Consider the following 26,959-nt stretch of genomic DNA (forward strand, 5'->3'; position numbering starts at 1 on the left):
TGTGACATGATGGTAAAGTAATATTGCTACATTTCTGCCTATGAACTGCTCAAAGTTAACAAAAGCTAGCTTTAGCTAACATGGCTAACGTTAGCCTAGCCACCGTAGCCAGTCTGACTAATCGATAGCAGAAACTTTGAGCCAGTGACCAGCAGCCGTTATTTCAACGTTGATTGAAGATGCGGTTACAACATGAATGTGTCACAAAACACAAATAAATTGTGTAACTCGTTCTGCTGAGACGTTACATTGATGAGTGGCTGTGTGCAGCCAACAAGACCTTCCCGGACACCATAACGCGAGTAGTTTTATACATTAATGTCAAAAAACGCAATTGCGCTTACTACTGTAAAGCGCATGCGCAAACACTGTAAACAATAGGGCTGTAACGATACACCAAACTCATGATTCGGTTTGTATCACGATTTTTGACCCACGGTTCGATTCAAACCTCGATTCTTTTTTCTTTCTAAATTAAACATTTTATTTCTGTAACATTTCAATAACTTCTGTATATGATACTTGTCTGATAGTACCAGAGGTGCAGTATTGTGGAGGGCGTGTCTATCTGATGGTCTGTTAACTGCACAGATCCCTCACTCAACTTAATACAGACAAATTTCCCACAAAACAACGTTACAGAACCAAACTAAGGTAACCTAGTAACTGTAACTGTCTTTGGCAACAAGTTGAAAATACCACAGCTGTACGTGGAGAAGCCTCCTTCCTCCCGCCAGTCCTACTGACTCCTCGTCACATTTCTGCCTGATAAACAGCGTCTGTCACCGGCAAAAAAACTTTACCTCACCGAGTGTTTCTGATGAAAAAAAATCTCTGCGATGGTCAGCCCTCCGGACCGAGACTTCAGTGAACTTTACCCGGGAAGACAGTCTCTGTCGGTTTTGATTGACAGGGGAGACACCGGGGAAACCCCTTGAAAACACACACACATCATCATGACGTGTACCGTCACGTCTCTTTAGGAGCCGCAGCGCCGGCTTTCTGTTTGAATTACGCAGCGGTACGGTGGTGTTTCGCTCTGTGTGAACGAACAACGGCAGAGAATTGGTGAACGACCGCTGCGGTGTTAATGTGGTGTTACAGCTCATAGTGCTGATCTGGACTGGAAGCTGTGTCGCGATTCTGCCTTCTCACAGCGCGAGACAGGCTCGTGGATCTGAGTGTCGCGATTTCGGCTTCGATACGTGTATCGTTACAGCCCTAGTAAACAACGACACTCGGACACCGTAGTTGTAGAGAAAAAGGCAACAAGCGAAGGTTTGAGGTACGAGGTGCACAGGTGCAGTGAGTTTCTTTATACATCTTTATTTTGTGCCATAAAGTTACCTTTTATCCTTCACAGTGAGACAGATTTCTCATTTGAAAGCCAAATTCTGGTGAAATATGGTCTAAATCTTAACATTTAATTAACATCCTCAAATATATCTTTACTAAATGTGCACAGACAGCCTAAATGTTCTGGTCTAGATGTCAGATTTACTGTCTTAATCTTATCATATGAGTTTAATATATGTTTTTTTATTTTTTTATTTATGAACCTTCATTTGTTCATCTTTGTTGTGTTTTTTTCCAACTATGACTTTTCTGCTTTTCAAGTCATGTGTATTTTGAAAAGTGAAAATTAACTACACCCTCTAATGTATGTTAAGTTTTTCAGCCCTGTCAAGAACCAGTTAGTCTAAAATACTCAGGTGCCTTTAAACAATAATCCAGACTGTGAAAACTGTTTAGTGTCTTTAAATGCCCTGAAATAATAATAAGCCATCAGATGTGGACAGTGCCACCTGCTGGCAGATATCTGAACCTGCGTCTGCACATTGACAGCAGTAAACTATTTCAGGTGTGGTCAATAATTTACACACTATCCTAAGATCATGAGAAAATACCCCGATGTCCTCTCCAATCATCCAGTGTGCATTTTTCCTGTAAAAAGACGAGGAAACTGTCTCCTGTCACCACCGACATACATCCCTGTGCCAGGTTTAAAGCGTCCTGTGTTCGTGTCTTGGGTTCGTCTAACTGAGCTGGTTTAATAAGAAAACAATAAACGGGACATGGAGACGTGATGTTAGTGCACTGAGCAGAAACATACTTCTTTTCTCATCCTCTCCCCACAAACAACAACAACTCTGAGGGGACACGCCTCTTAATTGTGCTCTCTGGTGGGGAAACCTTTTGCATCACAGTGTTACGATGGTCAGGGATTAGTAGTCCATGGCTGTCAGCCATCTGTGATGGATGATGGCATCATTAATCAGCCCAACCCCACTGTTGAACAAACTCTTTTCCTCATTCTTGTGTTTTGAGCTCACAGTCAGTGTAACTGTTTTACCTCTCAGAATGACTGAAGTCCAGAAGATGGCCTCCAGGAGACTTTGTGTGGAGGAAGAGGAGGACAGAGCAGAGTCTCCAGTATCCAGCTGTCTGTCTATGAGGAGTGACTGGTCCAAAGGTCTTCCTTTCAACTTCAGTAATGGACCCTCAGACACACAGTAAGAGAACTGCTACTAATATATATGATTCATTTTCAGCTGCTTCTGCCGACAGTAATTTTATGGTAATCTATTAAAAGTTTTCTACTAAAATGAATTTACTAACATTAAAACTTGTAAAACTTGTGACATAAAGAAGTCATCCGTGTCGTCTTCCTCTGAAGAGAACTGAAACAAACTTTTAAACCTCCTAATCATCAACAGCAGCAGCAGTTTGTGTATTTAGAGCTTCCTAAATGACTTTGTCTTCAGAGAAGTTATCAAAGATTCATGTGATATTAATAAAAACATGTTGTTGCAGATCGTGTTTCAAACTGAAATGGATCTCATTTAATTTCTGCAGCAAACGAAATGACAACTTCCATTAGAGAATTTACACTTTAAGAAAGTATTGTTAGTTTTGTACCTTGTATCAACACTCAACAAATCATTGTAGTCACCAAGAAATGTGTTGACAGGAAGAGGAGTCATGTTTGTGTGGAGGAGCAGCTCTGCAGCTGTGCTTTGTGTCAGGACGTCCTGAAGGATCCAGTCTCTACCAGCTGTGGACACTGGTTCTGCAGGCAGTGCATCACCTCATACTGGGACCAGTCTGCTTCATCAGGGGACTCCTCCTGTCCCCAGTGTGGAAAAAGATCCAGAACAAGACCAGCCGGTCAGACCAGCAGTGTACAATGTAAGACTCTACATCTCTACCAATTAAAAATGTCACCTGCTACATGTCATTCTGTTTATTTAAAGACTTGCAGTCAGTGCATTCAACCACGTGGACACAAACCCCCAAATCACAAGAATCAAGCAGGAACATCAGCTTCATCTAATAAACTGAATGCCTTCTAGTAAGTGTTCAGGCTGAAGAAGTGCACAGTTCCTGCTCTCCTGATCTCAGTCTGGAGCTCGTTCCACCATCGTGGAGTCTGGGAGAACTTGGGTTTGCTAACTTACAGAACACACGTGTGTTACCAACACCAGAGAGGCTCTTTTCAAAAGAGGTCTAAAATAACCAAAACAGTCGAATAGTTGCATTAAAAACATCATAAATGTGATCATAAATCAACACCAGCAACAAATGACAGAGGGTCGATCGGCCCACAAAATCAACAAAGGCGAAGAGACGCCAGAACAACCAAAACGGGCCGTAGGATCTTGTTTCTGCCCTTAAAGTCAACGCCCTAACCCTAACCCTAACAGAAAAAAGTCCCCCAAAAAACTGGACAACTGCACCAATAACACAAACAGAAGAAGCAACAACAGTAAAGCTTGACTCAGTGCAGGTGGTGGGAGAGAGCAGGATGATGAACAAGCTGTCATCGCTGCTGATGCAGGAGTCCCATATAACTATCACAGCACTGAGCAGCTCCTTCAGCAACAGACTGATACACCCTCAGTGTGTGAAGGAGAGGTATCGCAGGTCCTTCCTCCCTGCTGCTGTCAGACTGTACAACCAGCAGCTCCCAGTAGCCTACAGACCTCACCTGGTGATCTGCACTGTGCAGTATGTCTGCACAAAGGTCACTTCTGTTTTTGCACTATCTGGTCAATTTCCTTGACACCCATATTTATTATCTGTATTTAAAACCTATGTTAAAAAAACAAAACAAAACAAAAAAAAACTGCTGTTAATTTTGCACTATATCATGTAGATATGTATATATGTCTATTTATTTCTTCCCTCTTTTTCATTTTATTGCTTATTTTTGCTTCTGTTCTTGTAATATGTTTCTGTTTTTGAAACATTTGAGGATTTCTGAGTCTGATTCTGATTGTAATGTGTGAAAACAACCACAGGATCTGCAGACAAGCTGACAGAAACCTCAACAAGTCCTGGAGCCATTAGTGCCAATGCCTCCATCTCAGTGGTTGAGCACCATTTCTAAAAGCTATCAAGTTTATTTGATTAATAATAAATGGGATGCTCTACTGTTACAGCCCTCCTGTAGGAGGCCAGTTCACATACAGCAGCAACTTTACTGCAATATATATTCTTATCTTGGTCCTGGGAAAAGTGAAAATAATGTGCAGATTGTCGTTGTGTTTTGTTTTGTCTCACACTTTTCTCCCTTTTTTAGTGAACGTTGGTCTGCAGAAGGTGTTAGATGAACATAAGATCAGTCTGAGGAGGAGATGTGAATGTGTGACTGAAGGAAATGAAACAGGAAGTGATGAAACAGGAAGTGGAACCCTCCTCAGCAGGATCTACACTGAGCTCTACATCACAGAGGGACAGAGTGAAGAGGTTAATACCCAACATGAGGTGAGACAGATAGAGACAGCTTCCAAGATGGAGACCCTCCATGACACTCCAATCAGGTGCTGCGACATCTTTAAAGCCTCACCTGACCAACAGAGACGCATCAGAGTGGTTCTGACCAACGGCGTCGCTGGAGTTGGAAAAACCTTCTCGGTGCAGAAGTTCACTCTGGACTGGGCAGAGGGCTCCGAAAACCAAGATGTCAGTCTGCTGGTTCTGCTGTCGTTCAGGGAGCTGAACCTGATCAGAGATGAGCAGTACAGTCTTCTCAGGCTGCTCCATGTTTTCCATCCAACATTACATAAGGTGACAGCAGAGAAGCTCGCTGTCTGTAAACTTCTCTTCATCTTTGACGGCCTGGATGAAAGCAGACTTTCACTGGATTTCAACAACCATGAGGTCGTGTCTGATGTCACACAGAAGTCATCAGTCAGCGTGCTGCTGACAAACCTCATCCAGGGGAAGCTGCTTCCCTCGGCTCTCGTCTGGATCACTTCCAGACCTGCAGCAGCCAATCAGATCCCTCCTTCATGTGTGGACAGGGTAACAGAAGTACGAGGCTTCACTGACGTCCAGAAGGAGGAGTACTTCAGGAGGAGGTTCAGTGATGAAGATCTGTCCAGCAGAATCATCTCACACATCAAGACCTCCAGGAGCCTCCACATCATGTGTCTGATCCCAGTCTTCTGCTGGATCACTGCTACAGTTCTGGACCACATGTTGACTACAGACCAGAGAGGAGAGCTGCCCAAGACCCTGACTGACATGTACTCACACTTCCTGCTGGTTCAGACAAAGAGGAAGAAGCAGAAGTACCATGAGGGACGTGAGACGAGGCCACAGGAGCTGACGGAGGCTGACAGGGAAGTTCTTCTGAAGCTGGGGAGGCTGGCGTTTGAACATCTGGAGACAGGAAACATCATGTTCTACCAAGAAGACCTGGAGCGCTGTGGTCTTAATGTCACAGACGCCTCGGTGTACTCAGGAGTTTGTACAGAGATCTTCAGAAGAGAGAGTGTGATCTTCCAGAAAACAGTCTACTGCTTTGTTCATCTGAGCGTTCAGGAGTTTCTGGCTGCAGTCTACATGTTCCACTGTTACACCAACAGGAACACAGAGGTCCTGAAGACTTTTCTGAGAAAGAAAACTGTTGATTCAACACTGGATGACTTCCTGAACAGAGTAATGACGAAATCCCTTGAAAGTAAAAATGGCCACCTGGACCTGTTTGTTCGCTTCCTTCATGGCCTCTCTCTGGAGTCCAACCAGAGACTCTTAGGAGGTCTGCTGGGTCAGACAGACAACAGTCCAGAAATCATCCAGAGAGCCATCAACAACATGAAGAAGAGAAGAAAGACTAATATCTCTCCTGACAGAAGCATCAACATCTTCCACTGTCTGATGGAGATGAACGACCACTCAGTTCATCAGGAGATCCAAGAGTTCCTGAAGTCAGAGAACAGATCAAAGAAGAAACTCTCTCTGATCCACTGCTCAGCTCTGGCCTACATGCTGCAGATGTCAGAGGAGGTTCTGGATGAGTTGGACCTGAAGAAGTACAACACACCAAAGGAGGGACGACTGAGACTGATTCCAGCTGTGAGGAACTGCAGGAAGGCTCTGTGAGTCCAGATGTGATTATCATTGTGTGTTACATTATAAAACAATGTTGAGCTGACGTCATCAGTATTAAAGATCCACACGTTACACACATGCACAATCTGAAAGTTCAGCTCTATAAAACTCAGACAAGTTAAATCTGATTTTGTGTTTTTCACTATAAATATCTAAAAGGAAAAAACATCTTCTATCATCTTCTCACTCTTCAAGTGATGGAAGATTAAAAAGTTTTACAGTCATTTTATCACAACAGTCTTATTTTTAGGGCTGCCCCCGACCAAGGATTTTCTTGGTCGACCAGTGGTCGTCATTTAGAGCGATTAGTCGACTAATCGACGCATATATATATATATATATATATATATATATATATATATATATATATACATACATTAATTTTTTCCCCCAAGTATACTAGCCTCCGGGACAGAAATTATTTAACATAAAATTATGACACAGCCGCGTGCCACAAGTCTGCCGTCTGTTAATGACACCAGCAAATTGTTTCAGATTCTAATTCTTAATGTGTCAGAAAATAGTCTAATACTAGTGCATATAACGATAATAAAATGTATTTATCTCTGCTTCCAAACGTTCGGGCCGCCATGGGCAGGTAGCTAGGCTACTTACATGTTTAAGGTGGAGGAGTGATAGGTGAAGTTTTTCTTGCAAAGTTTGCATGTCACCTTCTTGGGGTCTACCTTCTCCTTTTCAAAATGATCCCATATTTTAGACGTCCTTCCCGACACGGTTGGCTATTAACTGTTAACTGTCTAACCGCGATGTCGAAGAGACCTGCCATGTTAAAAAATAAACACTGACAGCAAGTGACTGTCATGACTTCCTGTATCTGGCCCTTCAAATTAAAACCCCTCCAGCCTTTTATACACAGGCCAGTCGCCAGTCACATAGATTTTGACTTAATTTTGACACGACACGGCTCCAAATGTTTTTTGTTTTTTTTCCTGCGACAAATCGACCAATTAAATTTTGGTTGGCTGATGAGTTTTTGGTCGACCAGTGCTTGGTCGACTATTTGGGGGCAGCCCTCCTCATTTTTACAGTGGATTGAGTTTCTACACTTTGTTTCTATAATGTGTCTGTTTATTGTTCTTATTATATACAGAGACACACACACACACACACACACACACACACACACACACACACGTGTAAGTTGGTGGTGTGAGTGAGGAGGACAGGCAGGATCAAATACATACAAGTGCTGTTACAACCTCCAGTGATTGTAGCACTCAGTGGACATCACGTTCAAATAAAGTGTAACAGACACAAATCACATCACCTTGTTTAGAAGACACTTTGGTCTAAAGCTGCCATTGAGGGATCATTAGTTTGCTCAAGAGCACTTTGACATGTTGACAGGCGGAGCTCAAGTTTCAAACCACAAACCTTGTGATCAATGACTGACCAGCTCAGACTGAACAACTGACCAGCTGAGCTACAGCCAAATGTGTTCGTGTCTGTTTTGTAGATAAAGTGTCAGATTTTATTTGATCTTCAGTTTTATTTTCTCTGTCATCACAGACTTTCTGGTTGTGAACTCTCAGAGACTGACTGTGAAGTCGTGGCCTCAGCTCTGAAGTCCAACCCCTCCCATCTGAGAGAGCTGGACCTGAGTAAGAACGAGCTGAAGGATTCAGGAGGGAATCTGGGTGCAGGACTGAAGAGTCCAAACTGTAGACTGCAGATCTTGAGGTCAGTTCTTGTGTTTTGCTCTTGTGCAGTGTTTATATTCCTGATTTAAATCCGTAACAGAACTTTTAAACATCTTTACTTTTCTTGTTTCTGTGTTTATCTGAACAAAACTCTGTCTGTCAGTAGAATTCAGTCTGTTCTCTAATATGATTCATGTTGTTATGGACACTGTAGTGTTGGGACAGGTGTTAAAGAGGGTGTAGAGTTCAGCAGCATGTTGATCATCTGTATTGACATGAATGTGGTGACATTTAGATTATGTGTGTAGAATGCTGACATTACAATATGATGATCTACAATAACAAAGTCACTCAATCATTTTAGGATGAAGCTAATTGATCAGGACACAGTGATGTTGAACTGCACATTAAACAAATGAATATTGATTGGAAAATAAATTGATCTATATCTACATCATTTACTCCTTATTCAGATTGGAGAGCTGCAGTTTGTTAGAGATCAGCTGTGATTCTCTGGCCTCAGCTCTGAAGTCCAACCCCTCCCATCTGAGAGAGCTGGACCTGAGTCACAACAACCTGAAGGATTCAGGAGTGAATCTGGGTGCAGGACTGAAGAGTCCAAACTGTAGACTGGAGATCTTGAGGTCAGTTCTTGTATTTTTCTCTTGTGCAGTGTTTATATTCCTGATTTAAATCCATAACAGAACTTTTAAGCATCCTTTACTTTTCTTGTTTTCTGTGTTTGTCTGAACACAACTCAGTTTGTCTGTTGAATTCACTCTGTAGTCTAATATGATTCATGTTGTTATGGACACTGTAGTGTTGGGACAGGTGTTAAAGAGGGTGTAGAGTTCAGCAGCATGTTGATCATCTGTGTTGACATGAATGTGGTGACATTTAGATTATGTGTGTAGAATGCTGACATTACAATATGATGATCTACAATAACAAAGTCACTCAATCATTTTAGGATGAAGCTAATTGATCAGGACACAGTGATGTTGAACTGCACATTAAACAACTGAACATTGATTGGAAAATAAATTGATCTATATCTAAATCATTTATTCTTTATTCAGACTGAAGGACTGCAGTTTGTCAGAGATCAGCTGTGCTTCTCTGGCCTCAGCTCTGAAGTCCAACCCCTCCCATCTGAGAGAGCTGGACCTGAGTAACAACAGGGAGATGAAGGATTCAGGAGTGAATCTGGGTGCAGGACTGAAGAGTCCAAACTGTAGACTGGAGATCTTGAGGTCAGTTCTTGTGTTTTGCTCTTGTGCAGTGTTTATCTACCTGATTTTAATCCATAACAGAACATTTAAATGTCCTTTCCTTTTTTTTCTGTGTTTGTCTGAACAAAACTCACAACAACTCTTGTAGTGTCTGTGTGTTTCTTACATATCCTGGGTTCTAAGACAATAGTGAATAGGGGGAAGACAGGATGGGACAGGATGGGACAGGATCAGACGCTCCTCTGTAGACAAATGTGGGAATACGACAGGATAAGGGTCCCCCGACCAGCAGTGTTGGGAAAGTTCACTTTCTACATGAAGTAGTTCAACTTTCAGTTCACACACATTAAAATGAACTAGTTTAGTTCATAGTTCATAATTGAAAATTTTGAACTAAGTTCACAGTTCCAAAACTGAACTAGTTCATAGTTCTTTTTTTTTTCAATTTGTTGACGCAAGCTATTATTTTTCAAAATTATTGCAACAGCCCATATAGAACCACAGACAGCTGTTATTTTATCAGTTTTAACACTGAAACTGCAGCTCTCATACAATATTCTGTAAAACCAGGTTGTCCAGCTGCAGCTGGGAGATGAAGACAGCGGAGCCACTACTGTACACCATTAATGTGATTTGGGTCTTTTGAATTTTTATTCACTTGCACATACCTTGAAAGGCTCGCCGGTGCTTTAGTTAAATGTGTCATTTCAGGTTTGTGGTACAGGATAGAGTACAAATGAAAAATAAAAAATACATGAATACATAAATAAGTAAATAAATAATAAAGAAAAAAAGATGAGGAAAGGGAAACATGAAATAATAAATAAATGGAAAGTTCAGACAGTGGCTAAAGGGAAAAACTTTTCATCATGACTCAGTAAGATTACTTTTTTGTTATTTAACAAAATCAGAGATTTAAGCAAAGAGCTCAGTTCCAGGAGAAAAGGAGCAAATTTAGGTAGTGATATTGCAAATTTTTGTTTGTGAATAAAACATTTTATATAGGATAACAAAGTTCATTGTGTGTTCAAGAGCATTATCTTCTGGGTTAACATAGCAAATCACATGTTTAGAGTAAGAGAATGGACAGAGTTGGCAGCATCAAAAAAATGAGATCCGACAACATCACTCCAAAACTTTTTAGATAAAAAAACAGATGTGAAGCCTTCATCTGTTTTTGGCTCCATGCTTAGCACATTGATGACGCATGCGCGGTGCAACTCTGTAGAGGTGTTATAGGTGTTGCCAGTGTTCTGTCCGCTCAGGATGAATTTATCTGTGTTCGTTTGGTAATGCCTCACTGCATGTTTGGTATGCAGCTGTTTCTGTCTGAAATAGTTCGGTTTCATTTTGATCGAAAGTAAAGCAAGTTGCAGAAACCTCTCGTCCAGCGTCCTTTTTATACACAACAGCCAGACTGGGTGTTTTTCCGCTACATATTACTGTTCACGGTGTGTTTTAGCTGGTTTTCGCCTGGAAGGCTCGATGGAAATCTGGCACTGTCTTGAACGAAGTTTAACTGTGAGAACGCGCCGTTCACAAACGCCAGAATGAACGCGGTCACAATAACGTTCATCAGGCAGAAATACAGTACGTTCAGTTCAAAATATGAACGAGTTCATGAACGATCGTTCATTGAACACGTTCAGGCACAACACTGCTGACCAGGAGCCCTGATGGTGGCCTGAGGTGAGCATCAGAGATAAGCTACAGGAAGGAGCCCACACCAGAAGTTTGGAGCTGACTCAACGTATATAATTGTCATGAGTATAGAGAGACCATCCTGTCTACTTTAGCTGACATCAGCAAAGTTAAGTAGCCCCCACAAGAGTTATTTCATAGGGGATGTGAGGCAGACCCATCCTTCTTTTCTTTCCCATTGGATAGATGTAGCTTTAATCTATCAAAGTGACCAATTAGGAGAAGTGGGCGGTTATGGACAATAGGCTCTAAAATGGCCCCACACAGCAGAGAAGGGTGGTGGTATTTGGTAGAATTCCTAAGATCGAAGCGATAGGAGTTCTGATAGAGCAGAGGGCAAAGCGTTTGGCATTACTTTGCCATAGATTTGACACCAGACGTGCGGCCGCACTCTGTCCGGATGCAGGCATTTGAGATCTGTTTAAATAAAGATTGCTCTATCATTCCAGCCAGCCTGGCCTCCGCAGAATTCTTTTATCAACATACTACACGCCGACATCTTTGATGAAGACAGCCCAGAAACTACACTCTTTTTTAGTCTGTCAGTAGAATTCAGTCTGTACTCTAATTGGATTCATGTTGTTATGGACACTGTAGTGTTGGGACAGGTGTTAAAGAGGGTGTAGAGTTCAGCAGCATGTTGATCATCTGTGTTGACATGAATGATGATGATCCACAATAACAAAGTCACTCAATCATTTTAGGATGAAGCTAATTAATTAGGACACAGTAATGTTGAACTGCACATTAAACAACTGAACATTGATCGGAATATAAATGGATTTTTATCTACATCATTTATTCTTCTTTCAGATTGATTGATTGCAGTTCATCAGAGATCAGCTGTGCTTTTGAGGGACCACAGATTTATGAAGCTCTATGATGCTTAAACTGACGGAATACTTTGATTATTTTATTTTCTGACTCCACTTTTCCCTCCAAAAAAAGAAAATATGAAGAGAAAAATGAAAAAGGATTCTTATGAAGAGAAAAATTTACACTGGATAATTCACTGTGATCCTCTTCAACTCTTGATCGTCATCTTATATTCCACATCATGTTTTTTAAGAAAGTGATAATAAAATATAGAAACACAATTAATAAATAAGTTATCTCTGTTTTAACAAACAGACAACAACAAATATTTAATATTTTCATTTTCCATCAGTTTTATAAAACTATATGATGCTCACACTAGTTCAAACTGAAGAGACTTTGATTTTATGGATTTACTTTTGTTCACATTTCCCCAGAATTCATCCTGATATATTTGCATCTTTGGAAACTTTGTGATCTTGAATTGAATCTAAAATCAGTTTTAGTGAGTTTTTATTAGTTTGGCTTCACAACATGAGTTTGTATAGATGGAGCCACTGGTGGAGCTGCAGAGTTTAAGAGGTGAAGTCACGACGTCTTTATTGAAGCAGCAGCACGTTGTCATTAATATTAATGAGAGCTCTTTGTCACCTTTTGTATTTTAGAGGTTTTAACCTGCGTGCTGTTGGGTTCAGATGTTTGGAGTTTCCATTTTCTCATTTTCTTTTTGAACAGATTATTAATCACTGAATGATTTCAAACAGGAACATTGTCTTCTAAACTTACATCATTTATTCTTTATTCAGATTGAGGAGCTGCAGTTTGTCAAAGATCAGCTGTGCTTCTCTGGCCTCAGCTCTGAAGTCCAACCCCTCCCATCTGAGAGAGCTGGACCTGAGTGGAAACAGCCTGCAGGATTCAGGAGTGAAGCTGCTGTGTGATTTTCTGCAGAGTCCAGACTGCAGACTGGAGACTCTGAGGTCAGACAACATGTTTTACTTCTGTGCTCAGATTAAGATGATGTGAAAGTTGTGGTGACACTAAACTGCAGACATCAGGCTGATATTATACTGATCCTCACTGAGTATCTTAATATGGAGCTGCACATTTAAAACCTTCATATAACAAGAAACATCTACACTGGATGTCAAGTTTTTAAAATATATGATAATGATAGATTTATGAAGCTATATGATGCTTATACTGACTGAATAGTTTAAACTGAAGATTTTCTGACTCCACTTTTCATTAAATAAATAAATACAGTAGATGTATTTTGTTTAGTCTTCCACAGAATTTATACTGATATACTTGCATGTTTGGAAACTTTGTGATCTTGAGTTGAATGTTAAGTTTCTATTATACTGTTCCACACTGACCATCTCAATGATAAAATCTATTTTCTTTTACAGTGGTTTAATCCATTGACTGTGGCAGAGCAGTGTTGAGCTGCACATTTAAAACCTTCATATAAAGAGAAAAATCTACACTGAATAATTTACTGTGATCCTCTTCAACTCTTGATCGTCATCTTATATTCCACATCATGTTATAAAAGAAAGTGATAATGAAATATAGAAACACAATTCATCCTGACACATTTGCATATTTGGAAACTTTGTGATCTTGAATTGAATCTAAAATCAGTTTTAGTGAGTTTTTATTAGTTTGGCTTCACAACATGAGTTTGTATAGATGGAGCCGCTGGTGGAGCTGCAGAGTTTAAGAGGTGAAGTCACGACGTCTTTATTGAAGCAGCAGCACGTTGTCATTAATATTAATGAGAGCTCTTTGTCACCTTTTGTATTTTAGAGGTTTTAACCTGCGTCCTGTTGGGTTCAGATGTTTGGAGTTTCCATTTTCTCATTTTCTTTTTGAACAGATTATTAATCACTGAATGATTTCAAGCAGGAACATTGTCTTCTAAACTTACATCATTTATTCTGTATTCAGATTGTGGGGCTGCAGTTTGTCAGAGATCAGCTGTGCTTCTCTGGCCTCAGCTCTGAAGTCCAACCCCTCCCATCTGAGAGAGCTGGACCTGAGAGGAAACTACAGCCTGAAGGAATCAGACATGAAGCTGCTGTGTGATCTGAAGGAGAGTCCAGACTGTAGACTGGAGACTCTGAGGTCAGACAACATGTTTTACTTCTGTGCTCAGATTAAGATGATGTGAAAGTTGTGGTGACACTAAACTGCAGACATCAGGCTGATATTATACTGATCCTCACTGAGTATCTTAATGTGGAGCTGCACATTTAAAACCTTCATATAACAACAAACATCTACACTGGATGTCAAGTTTTTTAAAATAAATGATAATGATAGATTTATGAAGCTATATGATGCTTATACTGACTGAATAGTTTAAACTGAAGATGATTTGATTTTCTGACTTCACTTTTCCTAAAGAAATGAAAATAAATAAAAAGTAAAGTAGATGTGAGATTTACACTTATTATGGTGGCGAGACTGACGGTAGCATAATCTGAGAGCTCCCAGAAGGATCCGGTTCTTTCAGCATTTTGGAGAACTTTACCAGTGTCCAACATAACATTTTTTTCTTACTGGCCAGTAGATTCGAGTTTTACTGGCCCCATGTGTAATTTTAGTGGCCCAGCCACGAAAAATGAAAATAACTGTTTTGGTTTTTTTTTAAAAAGAAAAAAGAAAAAGACTTGTTTATTTATTGAAATTGTTCCCATTTAATTGTTTAGAGAGTCTGTCCCTGAAAAGTCAGTATGATCTGGCAATGATGGCAAAAAGTAATAGGGGTTTGCGTAATAACAAGTATTACAATTTCAAAATTGAAATTACAACATATTTAATATTTTGAGATGTATCATTTCTCTCACTCCTATAATTCTGTTATCATTTTTCAGTTGATTGATTTTCTGAAAGCACTGTACAAACAGTACCATTCTTTCTCCCGAAGTGGAGGGATCAGTATACCTGGCTGAACCACCGCGACAGCGTATGTAACACTGTTACTGTGATGATAAATGACACTTAAATATTGAATCTGTGTTTATAATAACTACACCCTGACAAGTAAATGTGACATCTGTCTTGATTCATTTAATTTAACTTAAAATATGGACAACTGACTGCATAATATATGAATCAGAAACAGAAATGCTTTACAGCAGCTCCCATTCAAAGTCAAGAATATGCAGAAAATAGTAATAATAATAATAATAATAATAATGAACTATTTATATGCTGCATATTTATAATAGAAGCCTACTGCAACTGTACTTTTTTTTTTTTTTACCATTAAATGTTATTTTATACATTATCATATTCTATAATGTTCTGTCATGGACTATGTCACTTCACTGCTAACAGAAAAGAAAGCAGCTCACTGGCAGTTGCAGCTTCTTATCTTGATCTGCAGTCTTTGTTAATTTTTTGTCATGATTGTTATATTAGTACCCATCAAAAATCACAGTTACATGTCAGGATGTGGTTAATATAGACAGATTAAATATGTAACTGTCATATGTCATCACAGTAACAGCGTTACATACATTAGCAGCTGTAAACACATAAAAACATTATAAACACATCATGTGGTCCCCTTTAAACGCAGGTGCAGGTGTATATTTTGGTTAAAAAAACGCCGGTTCCAAATAAATGCCGAGTCTAATTTATTTTGAAAAAACATCAAGGAAGAAGACGTGACTACTGACACTGCACGTTTTTCTTCTTCGCCTTTTTCACGTGTTGTGGCCAGAAGGATGCCAGATAATTCACAGAGAAGCTGGCGAAGTTTGTGACATTTTTATGAATTTCATCCCGGATTTTTGTGAGGAGGGAATTAAACGCCTGTCCCAAATAAACAACTGGGCCCGTATTCACAAAGAATCTTAAGGCTAAAAGTAGCTCCTAACAGGCGAATTTAGGAGCAACTCCTAAAAATAATGGGCGTGTCAGTCGTAACTTTAGGACTCCTAATTTTTGAAAATAAGAGTTATTCACAAAACATTTTAAGCCTAAAAGTAGCACCTAAGTCTGGGAGACCTTAGAAGTAGTCCAGAGGACTCCTAACTCGCTAAGACCTGGTCACAGCTGAATGTTTTGGAGACGCTAAATAACAGGGAAATATTAAAACGATGTCGGATGGACTGTGAAGGGATTGAAGTTGTGGTTGAGTTGGTGAGGGACGCAGTAACGTCCCCAACCAACTGAAACAATCCAATAACGCCAGAGTTCAAATGTTTGGCAACACTCCGGTATTTGACTACGGGGAAAATGCAGCTCTGTGCACGGGACCAGTGGCGTTTTCTTGCAGAGGCCAAGGGAAGCCAGGCTTCCTCACTTTTTTCAGAATATAACCGTCATTTAATAAAAATACTTTTTTTAACAGTTTACGTAATCCTTCTGTGTTTTGTCTGTCGTCTCCTCCTCGTCTCTCTTCATTAATTATTGAGCGTTTCATAATGTGTAAAACAGCGCCCCTCTAAATGTTACGTGGTGAATGAGCGTTGAAAACATGGTACTGCACTCTGTTCTCTGTGAGGAGGCCAAGCTGAGCTGGCCTCCCTTCGTGAAAAAAAAAAAGAATGATTGACCAATCAGGTGAGACGTTTGGCACGACACTGCTCCCCTGTGATTGGTCAGGACAGTGTTAAGGGAAGCCACAAACTCAGAGAGAGGCCCCCACACACCGCCCAGACGTCCAACTGCCTTATCCGACCACTCTCCGACCACTCCGTTGCCTCTTGTCTGACCTGTTCGGCAGAAAAGTTGCATAGAACACACCGCTTCGACGTGCTGCCTACTCCACAGTAGCGTGTACGTTCTGCGCTTGCGCGAGATGCAATAAGCGGGTGGCGCTTGTGTTGTGAGTTGTAAACGAGAACCTTATGCACGCAACTCTCTTTACTTTCGATCAAAACGAAACTTAACTATTTCCGATAAAAACAGCTGCATACTAAACATGCAGCGAGGCATTACCAGACGAACAAGAATTAATTCGTCCTGAACGGACAGAACAACTAGTCTGTGCCAGTCCTGCAAAACATGAAAACGGGGAATGACGGAACGGAGTGCATAGAAAAACAAAGCGCACACAGTATTCCGTCCCTCCCACACACCGCGCTGATTCGCTAGCACAACGCCAATCAGAACGGCTATTCAGCTGGCACACAACCAATCAGAGAATCCAATGGCTCAGACGTCCGACGGCCCTCCTCCTCAGACTTCGCATGCTCAGTCGGATCCGACAACGTCCGCGCGGCTCCGAAAGCTTCCGACAGAGCTGAACACACCAAACATATTTGCTCCCGACCTCGTCCGAGCCTCTCCAAACGCTTCAGACGTCCAACGGTTGGGCCGGTGTGTTCCTGCCTATAGAGTTAACAGAGTGGCGACACTCCCATAGACCTCCGTTGTAAAAAATGGCGCCGCTTTGTACCGCCTACTTCCGGGTTATGGAGCTCGGAATAGTTCCAAACACTGTCATTTGGGCGCTGGACCTCATTCACTTACATTGCGGCGCATCGAATAGTTCCAGAGGTAAGTTGCTGAAATATCGACCTCTTTTGAATTGTCAACTGTCTATATTGTATCAGAGGCCCTTTGTGATGCGTATACTGGTCTTCATTTGTACGTGCACGGCATAATTATCTATATTTTATCTTGGTTGTTAGAGACAATTTTCAAGCATTGCCTGCTAGCTAGTTAGCTAGCGCGACGTCGCCAGCTGTGAAGGTAACGTAAGAGTCCGGTAATGAATCGCTAGCAACTTTTATATTAATGATGTTTGGTAACTAACAAGCAGAATTTACATGTATTATCAATGGGTTTTATTTATTTTGGCTTTTATCTGCTGAACCTGACCGTGTCAGCCATCGTTAGTCGGTTATGTGTGTGATATAGGACTCGTTCTAGCTGCTAGCAGTAGTAGAAATAAGGGGGCGTTTGTGATAAATATTTCATTTAATATTTCATTGAATTTTGGGACATACTGCCTTTTTTATTACGTGACGTGTTGTTGCCTGCATTTAATGTTTTGTACTGTTCCGTGTTTACTTTAACATGGTTACTCTCATTACTGTATGTAGGCTACTGCGCTTTATTTTAAGCGGCTGCTGCTGGAGGTCACGGCGGCTGACGGTGGTGGTCATGGCGGCTGACGGTGGTGGTCATGGTGGCTGACGGTGGTGGTCACGGCGGCTGACGGTGATGGCGGTGGCTGCTGCAAATGGTCTGCGCATTGGCATTGGTCCTTCTCCTGAGCTTTTTTTTTTTTTTCATGGTTGCGATGTCATGGATCACCTGCCCCTGGTTTTTGTTTTTCTTGTTCACACACACAGACACACATTCTTGTTGTCTGTCATTGTTTAATAAAAAATACTTTATTTGAAAACATGGATTTGTATCAGCCATCCTTACACTGATGTCTCAATAACTGTAACAGGAGTTACAAGTGTTTTGTTATTTGCTTAAGTTACTTGAGTTGAGTTACAGCTAACGTTACGAACCCAGAACCACAGAGAAAAATCTTAATAGCCCTGCAGTTACCTATAGACCCAAGCATGCAGGCGTAAATAAATAGTTTTGATAATATGTGTATGGCTTAATCTTAAATATTCTAGTAATATTCTTAGTTCTAACATGACGTTGTGGTCCTGGGGTGACCATGTTCATCAGAAGAAGTGAAGCTAGCTGCTGGGTGAATGCTGAATAGACCATGGCAGACCTCTGCTACCACGAAGGTAAGCTAATGGCTGAATCGGAATTTATAAGCCAAATCACGGTAATCAATAGTACAGGCCAGTTGCACTAAAATGAAAATCATGAGACGATTATCATGACATGCATGATAATTAAAAGAAAAGTTAAACATGAACACTAAGCTTTTCCCTCCAAAAATGTAAAAGTTATCTAAGTAATACACAGCTTTTCGTTGTCACCCTGACTCTCCAAATGCAAAACTGACATTAACAAAAATGCAATAACACAATAACAGCTAAAAAAGTACTTGGATGTGTGTGTTTTTTAATATTTACCGCTCAAAAACGCAATCGCTGCTGTCTGTCCCATAGAAGAACATGACAGCCAGCCTGTGTTTTGGAACTATTGGGGCTTAAATGAACCACGTGACCACCCCGGCGGCGACATCACAGAGTGTCGCAACTCTTTCTCTCTATGGCGCTGCACAAACTCGTTGGCTTCAGGCCAATCAAATCACAGTACGTTAACGTCATTGAATGAAATGACGGAAGTTGTTGTTTTGTGTCAATACTTGGTAAGCTAGCAAAAATATTAAGCGCAAGTATGGAGGGTGGAGATTTGGAGTATTTAGTAAAAAATAATTTTACTAAACTGACTCTACAGCAGCAACTCAAGTCCGAATTAAATCTGACGGCAGGCTAACACCAACACTAGAGCTCCGTACTGAGATGAAGAAAAGTTTTCGGACTTTTAATGAGGAGAATTACGTCCGCACCGAGTGGCTAGCTGGTAGCGCCAAGCTTGGATTAACGAGGCTCTGGATTTGGCAAAAAGTCTGAGCACAAAGAAGCACAATGAGCAGGTGAAGAAAAAACGGGATATTTTAATGAGACTCATCGTTGCAGCCCTGTACCTTGCGCGCCAAGAGCAAGCGTTCAGGGGTCACAGTGAGGCCACTGGCAGCGTAAACAGGGGCAATTTTGTGGAGTTGGTGCAAACTTTTGTGGAGTTTGACACCGAGGTCTTCAAACTGCTGCAGCGTATGCTCACGATTACGGCTACCAGCGCATCAGCAGAGCGCTCATTCTCCTTTCTAAAGAGGAACAAAACTGAGGAACACATGTGGACAGGACAGGCTTATAAACTTGACCAAGATATCCATTGACTCTGTTGTTGTGGAGGACCTAAAAGCCAGTGGGAAGTTATACGACATGGTCACGATCACTTTGCCACCATGAGAGACAGGAGGATGGCCTTCCTCTACGAATAGGGTGAGGAAAACGCTTTTTTTTTTCTGTGCGCATCATAATGATGTGATTATAGTCCTTATTGTGTCTTGCTTGCTTTGATTAAGCAGCATGTGAGTCCACTCCAGTTGTTGTTTATTGTTTTGTTTATGTGGAGAAAATGAGCACCACGGACAGCGGCTGTGACGGGCCGGGCTGTCTGAATACATGCACATGTCAGGTGTGCTGTTTACAGCCACTGGCACTGGGTTGTTGTGTTGCTGTATAATGAACATTTACATTTATTATTATGTATATAAACTGAAAAGTGAAAAGCATTTGCGTATCTCACATAGAGCGTACAAGTCGTGTTTGACGTGGACGTAAAACTTAACGGCTTCTGATTGAGTGTGTGAATGAATTCGCATCTTTCCAATATCAAATGTGTGCTGTGCATTAAGCAGCTGGTTGTGCTTTTGGGAGGGTGGTTGCATATATTAATGAGACGTTTGTGAGGACTGTGTGTGTGTGCGTGTATGAGTGACTGACTGACTGAGGGAGAGAGAGAGAGAGAGAGAGCACGTCGGTGCTCAAAGTGTCGGTCAGATAACAAGCGTGTGTAAGTCCTGGTAAAATGATGCTGGGCGCTCTAATAGTTCATCCGACTACATGAAATAGCAACATATAAATTGCAACATATGATTTTTTGACCCCACCCCCGTAAAACATACACAGCTTAGAGGTTATGTCTCACTTGGCTTCCTCGGAAATTTTCATCACGCCACGCCACTGCACGGGACTAGTATTACCTGGAGACCTCAAGTGATTTAGAAATGATCCCAACACGTCCGTGTTTTGTGCGGCGCATTCACACAGGATAAGCGAAGTCTGTGTTTTAACTCGGATTTACTGACATTATCCTCCGGGTCGATCGCACCGGAGCCCTTACTGGAGCAACACAACAGTTAGATATGGATATTTTTTAATATAATAACTGGTGAGCCTGTTGAAAGATGGAAAAATGTTCCTTACCGCATGCTGCCATGCATGTAATCCATCTAATAATCTTTCGAGATTTCGCTCTTCTGATGAGCCTCCTGAATTTGCACCCAAAATGCTGTCAAAACTTTCATTTATAATTCCCAACGCAGCCTCCATAATTCTGGACCGGGAAAAAGGCAGAAAAAGGTGTGGAAAACACAAAAAACCTTAAAGGAGTCATCACCTGGTTTTTTACATATCAAGTCCCTCTTGGATCGCTTTGGATCAATTCTTAAAACTTATTAGAAAAAAAAAAAATAAAAAAAAATCAAACATAGAGCTTGTTCTGACCCTTTTTCATACCGCGACTTTCTCACGCGAGATTATGCGCGAGGTTTTGACCGGTCCGGATGTGCATTGTATTAATATGTAATGAGGCGCGCGTTGATTGGCCGCAGGAAGGACAGAGCCGGAATGGGGGGCGAGCCTGCGTGCACACACAGACTCCAAAACATAAACAGCCCCCTGTCATGGCGCACACACTAAATGACGAACCTTACGGAATTCAGGCATTTATGTACGAGCCGGAGTCGGAAACTGAACGGGAGAGTGAAGAGGCAGAGACGGTGGAAGAGACACGTTTACAGCAGGATGTCTCTGAATGGTAAATTCTTTGTTTTTTCCTTCTTACTTTTCACACTCGTGTTTTACATGTAAGACCTGAGTTTTAATGCTGGCGGTCACGATGTATGGCGTGAAAATGACGGAGAAATAAGCAGATTCAGCGTGCTCACTCTGGCTGAGGACGGCTGTGAGCCGATGCTTAATATGCAAGTAGCCTCCTGTGGTAACGTCACCACAGGAGCAGGGTCAAAATCTTGTGCTTTAGGAACGCGCACTACTGTGCGCTCTTCCTGTTCGGAAAAACAGCCAAAGCGAAAAAAATAAGCCACTTTCAAACTCCAGCTTTTCAGGCAAGTTTCAACAGAGGTCCAACACCAATATGCATGATTTAACGAGAGAAATTGCGATTTCCGGGTGATGACTCCTTTAAGAAAAACAAAAAACGACCCCAAATCACAGAGATGCCGATTTGCACAGGACTAATATTATCACATGAACTCTGTGTTTGGTGAAATATGGTACGTAATTTGCAGTGGAATTTTTACTTTACAAATAACAGACATGGCAGATTCGCACGGGATTAAGATCACAGACGACCTCCGCAATTATTACAAATTACTGGAGGTCCCCACGTTATACTAGTCCTGTGCGAATAGGGCTTGCATTCCATCTATACACAAATTGTCTTTGACACACATTACAATATACTGGACATTGTTGGGAAATGGCCCGGATCAACACACGATTCCCGAATTTTAATGGAGAGTGGTTTGACGCAGCTTTTCGAGCAAATGTCGTTTTTATTTATTGCCGTTTTTTTTTATTTATCCTCTAATTTGTCATTTTTGTCCGAAGCGTATTTGTTTGGCAGGGGGTGGGGGGTGCACTTAATTCTCTTCATAATTACATTTCTTTATCCAATATCTTTTCATAGGCTTTGTCATGGGCTTGTAGGCAACTTCCTTATTTTCACTTCATGCATTGCGTAGCCTAATTGACTTTTCAATGGGCTGCCCTGTCACTCAACAGCCAATCACCGTTGTCACCGCTTCTAAGTGCGTCCTTATAGAATGACGTCATCCATAGCAACAGAGAGTTACTTCTAGTTTAGGAGTTCACTGTTTTCATAACTAAAAGTAGGTCTCAGCAGCTTTGTGAATTACTTTTAAGAAACGACTCCTACATAAAAACTTTTAGTCCGATTTAGGAGTACTTACTACTTAAGATAAAAGTCTTTGTGAATACGGGCCCTGGTCTGTTAAGTGATTGAAACAAATAATCGCCCGGCTATTATTTGGTATTTTACGGTAGATCCTGCCTCATCAGCACGAGCTGAACAATAAATCTAACACAGCAAGAGAGGCGGGACTTAAGGCAGAACAGCCAATCATCAGCCGGTCAGTCCCAAAGCCGGTGTCATGTTTGAAGCAGCAACAGGAGAGGGAGGAGAGAGGAGGCAGCTGCAGCGAGCACATACACAGAGCGGCCGGAGACACTGAGAGACTGTAGTGAGGCGTTTGTTCAAACTGCGGATAAACTGCAGAAAAAGTGAAGGTGTTGAACCCTCTCACCGGGAAAAGTGTGGTAAAACACCCACATCCCCCACGGGCGCGACGCCCCTGACAGCCTTCGCCGGAAACTGCCTACATACTTCACAATACATTACGCCGCCACGGTGGTTCAGCCAGGTATACTGATCCCTCCACCTCGGGAGAAATCCCCTTTTCCTCCTCTCGGACTCGTAGCACTCCTTCGCCGCTGTCACTCGAAGGATTTCTCGCATGCATTCTAGCGAATCACGATTGTCGTACGGGCAGTGACTGGCCAATCGACATGCCCTGCACCTACTTTACTGGCCCCGGGCCATCGGATATATCGAACCCTGTTTACACACCAATTTTATCATAAAATATATGGGGAAGTATATATATATATAGTGACTGAATAGTTTAAACTGAAGATGATTTGATTTTCTGACTCCACTTTTCCTAAAAAAATGAAAATAAATAAAAAGTAAAGTAGATGTGAGATTTACAGTTATTATGGCAGGGAGACTGACGGTAGCATAATCTGAGAGCTCCCAGAAGGATCCGGTTCTTTCAGCATTTTGGAGAACTTTACACACCAATTTTATCATAAAATATATGTGGAAGTATAAACTAAGGAAGGCTGAGACCACAGACGAAGAAATGGAAAGAGGTAAGAAGGTGTGAGAGAGAGAATTGTTTGGAGAACGAGATTGCGAGAGAGAAGTGAACAGAGTATTGGTGGATTAGCAGGAACTGTACAGTGACTGTAACCATCATGGGTGACAGTACGGATGGAGATAGTGATATTATGCCATGGCAGGATGTCAGTAGAAAGAGGACAGATAGGAGTGACAGCTCTGGTAGTGCAGCTTCTGGCTTGGAGGCTGACAAGCATTACACATTTTGTGAACTCACTGGACCTGCCATCCATTGGAACAGAACATGATAAAGTAATGACAGGTAAGATAATGAAACAAGAATTAGATGATGTCATATCAAGACTACAGTTAAGATACCAGGTTTGGATGGATACCCAGCTGAATGGTACAACACATTCAGAGAGATACTAACAGCAGTATTATTGAAATGCTTCAGTTTTACACTTAAAGGTGCAGAAACACCAAAATCCTGGAGACAAGAAATAATTTCCATAATCCCAAAGATGAAGATAAATCTGAGTGTAGTTCATACAGACCCATATCAATACAAAGTTCAGACTGCAGACTGTACACCTCAATAATTACAACAAGACTTGAGAACTTACTTCCTGACATAATAGATGACGACCAAACAGGATTCATCAAGAACAGACAGACACAAGATGATGTAAGACGGGTTTTACACTTAATGGAACATCTGAGCAAAACTAAAGATAAATCTGTTGTTCTCAACCTCGACACCGAAAAGGTATTTGATTCTGTTGGCTGGAATATTTATATTTATCACTGCAAAGATTTGTCTTTAACAGCTCAGTAATTCTATTTTAAAGATCTTATATCACTACAGCCAGAATACAAATAACTTTTGTTCACATTTCCCCAGAATTCATCCTGACAGATTTACAGCTTTGGAAACTTTGTGATCTTGAATTGAATCTAAAATCAGTTTTAGTGAGTTTTTTATTAGTTTGGCTTCACAACATGAGTTTGTATAGATGGAGCCACTGGTGGAGCTGCAGAGTTTAAGAGGTGAAGTCACGACGTCTTTATTGAAGCAGCAGCACGTTGTCATTAATATTAATGAGAGCTCTTTGTCACCTTTTGTATTTTAGAGGTTTTAACCTGCGTCCTGTTGGGTTCAGATGTTTGGAGTTTCCATTTTCTCATTTTCTTTTTCAACAGATTATTAATCACTGAATGATTTCAAGCAGGAACATTGTCTTCTAAACTTACATCATTTATTCTTTATTCAGATTGAGGAGCTGCAGTTTGTCAAAGATCAGCTGTGCTTCTCTGGCCTCAGCTCTGAAGTCCAACCCCTCCCATCTGAGAGAGCTGGACCTGAGTCAGAACAACCTGAAGGATTCAGACGTGAATCATCTGTGTGATTTTCTGCAGAGTCCAGACTGCAGACTGGAGACTCTGAGGTCAGACAACATGTTTTACTTCTGTGCTCAGATTAAGATGATGTGAAAGTTGTGGTGACACTAAACTGCAGACATCAGGCTGATATTATACTGATTCTCACTGAGTATCTTAATGTGGAGCTGCACATTTAAAACCTTCATATAACAACAAACATCTACACTGGATGTCAAGTTTATTAAATAAATGATAATGATAGATTTATGAAGCTATATGATGCTTATACTGACTGAATAGTTTAAACTGAAGATGATTTGATTTTCTGACTCCACTTTTCCTAAAAAAAAAAAAGAAAATAAAAAGTAAAGTAGATGTGAGATTTACAGTTATTATGGTGTCGAGACTGATGGTAGCATAATCTGAGAGCTCCCAGAAGGATCCGGTTCTTTCAGCATTTTGGAGAACTTTACACACCAATTTTATCATAAAATATATGTGGAAGTATAAACTAAGGAAGGCTAAGACCACAGACGAAGAAATGGAAAGAGGTAAGAAGGTGTGAGAGAGAGAATTGTTTGGAGAACGAGATTGCGAGAGAGAAGTGAACAGAGTATTGGTGGATTAGCAGGAACTGTACAGTGACTGTAACCATCATGGGTGACAGTACGGATGGAGATAGTGATATTATGCCATGGCAGGATGTCAGTAGAAAGAGGACAGATAGGAGTGACAGCTCTGGTAGGGCAGCTTCTGGCTTGGAGGCTGACAAGCATCACACATTTTGTGAACTCACTGGACCTGCCATCCATTGGAACAGAACATGATAAAGTAATGACAGGTAAGATAATGAAACAAGAATTAGATGATGTCATATCAAGACTACAGTTAAGATACCAGGTGTGGATGGATACCCAGCTGAATGGTGCAACACATTCAGAGAGATACTAACAGCAGTATTATTGAAATGCTTCAGTTTTACACTTAAAGGTGCAGAAACACCAAAATCCTGGAGACAAGAAATAATCTCCATAATCCCAAAGATGAAGATAAATCTGAGTGTAGTTCATACAGACCCATATCAATACAAAGTTCAGACTGCAGACTGTACGCCTCAATAATTACAACAAGACTTGAGAACTTACTTCCTGACATAATAGATGACGACCAAACAGGATTCATCAAGAACAGACAGACACAAGATGATGTAAGACGGGTTTTACACTTAATGGAACATCTGAGCAAAACTAAAGATAAATCTGTTGTTCTCAACCTCGACACTGAAAAGGTATTTGATTCTGTTGGCTGGAATATTTATATTTATCACTGCAAAGATTTGTCTTTAACAGCTCAGTAATTCTATTTTAAAGATCTTATATCACTACAGCCAGAATACAAATAACTTCTGTTCACATTTCCCCAGAATTCATCCTGACATATTTGCATCTTTGGAAACTTTGTGATCTTGAATTGAATCTAAAATCAGTTTTAGTGAGTTTTTATTAGTTTGGCTTCACAACATGAGTTTGTATAGATGGAGCCACTGGTGGAGCTGCAGAGTTTAAGAGGTGAAGTCACGACGTCTTTATTGAAGCAGCAGCACGTTGTCATTAATATTAATGAGAGCTCTTTGTCACCTTTTGTATTTTAGAGGTTTTAACCTGCGTCCTGTTGGGTTCAGATGTTTGGAGTTTCCATTTTCTCATTTTCTTTTTGAACAGATTATTAATCACTGAATGATTTCAAGCAGGAACATTGTCTTCTAAACTTACATCATTTATTCTTTATTCAGATTGGAGAGATGCAGTTTGTCAGAGATCAGCTGTGCTTCTCTGGCCTCAGCTCTGAAGTCCAACCCCTCCCATCTGAGAGAGCTGCAGCTGAGTCAGAACAACCTGAAGCATTCAGACGTGAATCATCTGTGTGATTTTCTGCAGAGTCCAGACTGCAGACTGGAGACTCTGAGGTCAGACAACATGTTTTACTTCTGTGCTCAGATTAAGATGATGTGAAAGTTGTGGTGACACTAAACTGCAGACATCAGGCTGATATTATACTGATCCTCACTGAGTATCTTAATGTGGAGCT

General features: G+C 41.0%; 1 protein-coding gene across 1 annotated transcript in view; it reads left to right on the forward strand.

The window, feature by feature from the left end:
* Window positions 1-26,959, forward strand: part of LOC115569884 (NLR family CARD domain-containing protein 3-like) — a 42,038-nt gene that overhangs the window by 1,619 nt on the left and 13,460 nt on the right. The window contains exons 4-9 of the mRNA XM_030398090.1: window positions 2,361-2,513; window positions 2,972-3,189; window positions 4,583-6,386; window positions 7,930-8,059; window positions 13,875-13,939; window positions 24,763-24,936. Coding sequence (XP_030253950.1) covers window positions 2,361-2,513; window positions 2,972-3,189; window positions 4,583-6,386; window positions 7,930-8,059; window positions 13,875-13,939; window positions 24,763-24,936 — 2,544 coding nt within the window. The remainder of the gene's footprint in view (window positions 1-2,360; window positions 2,514-2,971; window positions 3,190-4,582; window positions 6,387-7,929; window positions 8,060-13,874; window positions 13,940-24,762; window positions 24,937-26,959) is intronic.

This window comes from Sparus aurata, chromosome 19 (genome assembly GCF_900880675.1).
Source record: "Sparus aurata chromosome 19, fSpaAur1.1, whole genome shotgun sequence".
Taxonomy (NCBI): domain Eukaryota; kingdom Metazoa; phylum Chordata; class Actinopteri; order Spariformes; family Sparidae; genus Sparus; species Sparus aurata.